Raw genomic sequence first — 5,760 nt, 5'->3', positions numbered from 1 at the left:
GTTCCTTCGAGTTACTGGATATGACTATTTCTGTAAAATTGTATGCCTTTTCACGCTTTTATTTGCTTTTGCCATCTGTATACACTGGTTTGAGTTCTGTAATTGTCTGTTTTTATTGGTTGCTAATAAAAAATAAATATTAAAAAAAAAAAAAAATCTATTGCACATAATTAGGATCTAACAGAGCTGAGGGTGGATGTATATAAAATAATTTAATTTCCAGCAAAGCTGCATTTGCACGCAGACCACCCTAGGTAACACCCACATGATATGCTGCGCCTCCATGACTGAAAGAACTGAAATACAATGCAAGAAAGGGGAAGGCTTGGGAATGAAAAAACAAGGTGATGCTGAATACTCTTCAGACAGGAAAAAAGATGGTCTCTGACTTGCTGCAGTCCCCAGTGTGAGGCACTCACAGTCTGCACAGAAAAGAAAAAGCTATTTTAGGGTTCATAGAGGAACTGATACAACTGTGTAAGGCTACATACAAATGTTCAATAATTGTTATTGAAAAGGATCTTTCACGATCCTTTCCAATGACAAAAGACTGAACAATGCATCAACAAGCGTTGTACATACAGCTCAATGGAGAGGGGAGAATGACAGAGTAGCACCCGCTGCGCTCTCTCCCCTTCACTACCATTATGATCATTCATCGATCTGCCAGAACTGATCCATGAACGAGCACTGTACACACGCCAGATTTTCATCTGATATCAGCCCTAAAGCGATTATCGGACGAAAATCATGGGATGTGTGTACGTAGCCAAAGTCTGAAGAGAAGGGAATATTTATTTATACCAATAATAAAAACAAATGGTACTTGTTTGTTACAAACAGTAAAGTATACCTGGTGCAAAAGATGCATTGCTGGTGGCTCTGTCAAGAAGCTGCATCTGTGTCTGTATATGGTCAGAGTTTGTGGTGGGAAACACTGGAGACAAAGTAGTCACAGGGGGTCTCTGTACCTCCACTTTATTATAACTTACTGAGGGTACCAACTTCCTCACAGTCCCTTAAGAAGAAAAAAAAAAAAAAGACCCGTATAATGGGATTCACAAATTACAGTATTGACTTTAAAACACCCCTTCACCCTCCTCTGCGGTGGTATCATAGGAATAGTCCAGTGATAAGAGCACAGACCAGGAACTATGCTCTACACTCCTCAGCTGTGATTTTATTGGCTGAGCTCAGTGATTAAACAGAACAGACCATAAATGTTCCTTAATCCTATTCTGCACAAGTAACATAGGACAAGTTCAGAAACGGAAAAGACTGGAAAACAAAAGAAGAAGGGTGGAGAGGAGAGAGACAAGGGGGAAGAAGAGTAGAGAGGAAAGAAACCCAGGGAAAGCAAAGTGGAGTTAAGAGATTCATTGTGGAAAATGAAGGAAAGAACAGAGATAATGAAGGAGTGGAAATTAGAGAAACATGGAAGAAAAGTGGACAATAGAGAGCATCAGAGCCAGGTAGGAGGACAGGCCAGAAAGGGAGCCAGGTGGAAGTGGAGGATCTTAGCTAAACCAGATGCAAGTGTTGGATCTGGCCTAGCAAACAAGATTACTAGGTGCAGGTGAAAAGTTTGGTTTTATTAAACAAGGAACCCTTGTTGGTCAGCCCTGACTTTTGCATTGTTAAAACTTTTTTGACTTGGGGGGGCGGGGCAGCAATTTCTGATGACCCAATACCCTGCATCCACCTACCTTTTTCTCTTTGCACATGTGATGCAGTAGATGGCTTCTTTGTGGTCTTCTTTACTTTTACTGATGGTTTCAAATGGGCCTTCGGGAAGGTCACTTTGTGTGGTTTTGTGTTTTCTGCATTTAAAATAACAGACAGCAAAACAGAACATGAAGTATAGACAGTTTAGACAGAATCTTTTATTAAGTACCAAATACAGAGAGCTCCTCAGAGGGAGCATGACCCTGTTCTATAGAACTTCCTCTCATAGGCCCCGATTTAATAAAGCTCTCCAAGGCTGGCAAGAATACACTTTGATCAGTGAAGCTGGGTGATCCAGCAAACCTGGATTGGATCCGGTCCAGGATTCAAAACATTTGCTAGCAAATTGCAAATGACCCAGCTTCACTGATCAAAGTGTATTCTCTCCAGCCTTGGAGAGCTTTGGTAAATCAGGGCCATAGTGTCATCAATCACACTGTGGGGGGAAGACACTTAGTTGTGTGTGATAAGCTTCTATATTTATAATAAATACACATACCCTATATTTTTGAGTATAAACCATGTAGTTATACCGTTTGCCCCACAAATACCTGTTACCAGTAAAGTCCACCTTTGAAGTGTCAGGGAGAATGAAAGACAAAATTTAGGAATATTTAGCTCAGTCAGGAATGAAAATCTGTGTCTGCTTTTAGGTTTGTGTATCACAGTAACTGAATGTTGGACAGTGTTCTCCCTGGACCCTTAGCTGGGCGCACCACCCAGTATATTTTAGCAACCACCCAGCTGTTTTTAGGGTTGTTACTAAAATGTTGGGTCACAATACCAGGGCACTGGACAGATGAGGCATAATACCAAAACAATGGAACATACTAAGGGGGTGCACAATTTATTTGGGGTGGTAGAAAGCTGAAAGAATTGTAGCAGTAGCAGAATTCTGTTGTCAACAACTTGGAACACTAAATTTGTCCAGTGTTGCCCCACCCACAGCTTCTCCCCACCCAGGTGAAAACAAATTCTGGGGAGAAAATGTTGCATGTAGTTGGCTTATCACAAGGGGTCTTCAGTTGTACAGTAATATTAAATCTCTATACCCCCAGGGTCTCTGGGCAGATCATAGGCAACAGTGAAAGCCAGACTTGTCCCCTACATTCATACTTGAGTGAAAGTACCTCCGTTTATATTCAGGTTCCCACAGATATTATATATACATACACATATTACTCATGTATGTTTTTGTTCATTTTATGTGAGGGATAATATAGGGAGACACATGTGCGATATATAAATGAATATTTTTTAGTAACACACATCAAGAGGCTATACTCTTGAATCCTCAAGTATCCTGATGAACCTCTTTAGAAGGGAGGTCATGGTATATTTGAGTGTGCAGGATACACAAGCAGTGTCCGTACCTCGCACATCGCTCTGCAGGATGTCTTGTAATAAAGCTGCACATCGATCCAAACCTTTATTGATGACTAAAACCTGCAAGAGAGAAAACATCACATTTTACATGCCAGGAATGTGAACCAACCCAGAGGAGAGAAACTCCTTTATATGTCACCACTAAATCAGGCTGCTCTATAGTGGACTCAATAGAAGGATTCACACAAGCATGCAGATCTGTTTTACCTGCCAATATTAACATTCATTGAGACAACGCTGGGCTGAAATATCCATTTTTCATAATCATTGGAATACATTAAAATAATAATATAAAAAAGCAAACACAGCACAAACCAAAGAATAACAAATGGTTTGGATTAAAATACCAGAGCTGTTCACACTTTGAAACAGAAATCCATACAAATATTACAAGTTAGGTCCAAAACATCTTATCACTCAAAATAAATGTGTCTGCCTGAAATCTGCCTTAACATCTTATCACTCAAAATAAATGTGTCTGCCTGAAATCTGCCTTAAAGTAGAGCTCTGACCTCCCAAAAAAATATATATACACAACGGTTTTCTTACTTCTGCAAAGTCCCAAAAATACCTGTTGTGGTGTTAAACATTACTGGCAGGATCTTCCTGTAACATTGACATGGCTATCAGCATAGTCACTGCTGATTCACAAGCCTATAGGTTGGTGGAGCACCTGGCCACACCCAGCCCCACCCACTTGTGCCATAGACTGGCAACAATGATTCCTCCCACTGATCTGCAAAGTCTGGGAAGGGGAAAGTAAAAGACACAAATTTAAGGAAATTCGTCTCAAACAAACAAGTAAGGAAAATTTGTGTTGGCTTTATATTTCTGTGCATCACAGTTACTGGATGTGGGATTTGTTTGTTTATCACACAGTCTTTAATTGTAGTGTAATAATAAAAATGAATGTTGCCTTCCAGCCATGACAGGTGATCTTTAATCAATGACAACATTAAGGTTTAGCATCCTCCTATTATCACCATGATTGTCACAGCACTAACCTGGTCCTCAGAATCCGTGGAGCACAAAGAGTATCCGGAATCAGCAGACGTGGTGGAGAATTTCCTTGTGATGGTCCTGCAGACAGAGGTAACAAGTGACAGGAAGATGGAGAAAGGGGTGAGGATCTTATGGGGGTCGGATACTTACCTCTTCTTACAGCTCAGGGGTCTGACCGGAACCGAAATCCTCCCGGAGGAGACGACCTGAAAGAGATCACATGACATTGAGTGACATCTGCTCCACCCTAATCACCTCACTGACCCCCCAAGCAACAAATCACTGCCCCAAAGCTTGAACTACAAGTACCCCCCCCCCCCTCCATTTCAGCCTCTTCCCCAACCACCCACCTACCTTCAGTCTATCAAATCTCTGCCCACCATACATCTAAATGCCCTCCTATATCAAGGGCCCACCATAAACAAACTTCCCTCCGTCAGCATCCCCAACCACCCTGGAGTTACTTGTCCCCTTATCCACCACTGCCACCACCAATTTTGGGGCCCCACAACTCATTTTCAGTTTCTACCCTGTGCTCACCCATCCCTGTCCTCCACCCTCATATTATTCGATCCCACCCTAAATTACCCAGATACCCCCCATTTATGTCACCCTTGCACTATTTCACCCACCATACCTGGTATTTACCTATTTTACAGCAGGTGACATGGTATTTATCCATGTCGCCTCCCAAATCCACTCCCAGCTAATCTGTCTCAGGGATTACCAGTCAGCTACGCACGCTTCCCCTCCACCCTCCGAAATTCTCCCCTCACCTTGCCGCCCCGGCTGCCCACTCTCGCCATCTTTCTCCCGGTCTCCGTCGCACTCCGCTTCCTAAACCAATTTTGCCACCAGGAAGTGTCTCTATGGAAACCAGCAACCGCCGGAAACAGTCGGGCGGGGCCAAGAGGCGGGAATATGATGATTCCGCCCACTTGTCGTATTACAAATATGAAACCCGCCCACTCCTTTCACCTGTACTGACCGACAGTCAAGGCTCATTATATTGAAACACTCCTCCCATATATTTACAAGACCCGCCCCTAATCATTATCTTAAAGTGGAACGCAACCTGTCAGTTGTCAGCTGTACATATCATACAGAACAGACAGGCGCTGTCCCATCTACAACAACACAAACTGAGCTGCCGGTTCCTAATTGTCCTTATAACGTAACAGCTCAGTGTATGACGTCCGATGGTATCTGAATGCCAGAAACAGACAAAACCGGTGGTGGCGCATTTCAATTGCTGCAGCAAACATTGGGCGTGGTTCAGTGGGCGGGGAAAAATGTAAATGTTAATAAAGTTATTCATATGTTGGTAACAAAAGGTGAGGAATTGGGTGTCAGTAATGGAGGATCTGGGGGTTCTGGTAGATCATAGACTTAAAGCGTACCTAAACTCAGACATTTCAATATAAAGAAAAGGGTAGAGTACCTTTTTATGTAGAGTAAACTTTTTTTTTTTGTGCAACACCCTTTTAAATTAAAAAAAAAAAAAAAAAAGGGTGCAGCACTGTCCCCTAATTCTGGATCGCCTAGCCTCTTGGGTGCTCCTTCTGCGCATGCCCAAGCATCTCAGGCATGTGCAGAAAAAGCCTTTTAGCACAAAGAAAAAATCTCACACATGTGCAGTAAGATCAT

At 42.4% G+C, this 5,760-nt stretch overlaps 1 protein-coding gene across 2 annotated transcripts in view; it reads right to left on the bottom strand.

The window, feature by feature from the left end:
* CCDC14 (coiled-coil domain containing 14) overlaps nt 1–5,198 on the bottom strand; it is a 13,572-nt gene extending 8,374 nt beyond the window's left edge. The window contains exons 1-6 of one of the 2 annotated variants that reach the window (XM_072417897.1): nt 4,890–5,198; nt 4,264–4,319; nt 4,116–4,191; nt 3,099–3,171; nt 1,707–1,820; nt 854–1,018 (exon numbers count right to left, since the gene is read on the bottom strand). In XM_072417897.1, coding sequence (XP_072273998.1) covers nt 854–1,018; nt 1,707–1,820; nt 3,099–3,171; nt 4,116–4,191; nt 4,264–4,319; nt 4,890–4,919 — 514 coding nt within the window. In that variant the 5' untranslated portion in view covers nt 4,920–5,198. The remainder of the gene's footprint in view (nt 1–853; nt 1,019–1,706; nt 1,821–3,098; nt 3,172–4,115; nt 4,192–4,263; nt 4,320–4,889) is intronic. The other variant, XM_072417898.1, reaches the window with a different exon arrangement.
* Between the last annotated feature and the right edge of the window lie 562 nt (nt 5,199–5,760).

This window comes from Pyxicephalus adspersus, chromosome 7, assembly GCF_032062135.1.
Source record: "Pyxicephalus adspersus chromosome 7, UCB_Pads_2.0, whole genome shotgun sequence".
Lineage (NCBI taxonomy): Eukaryota > Metazoa > Chordata > Amphibia > Anura > Pyxicephalidae > Pyxicephalus > Pyxicephalus adspersus.
This window is presented reverse-complemented; position numbering and strand designations above follow the sequence as displayed.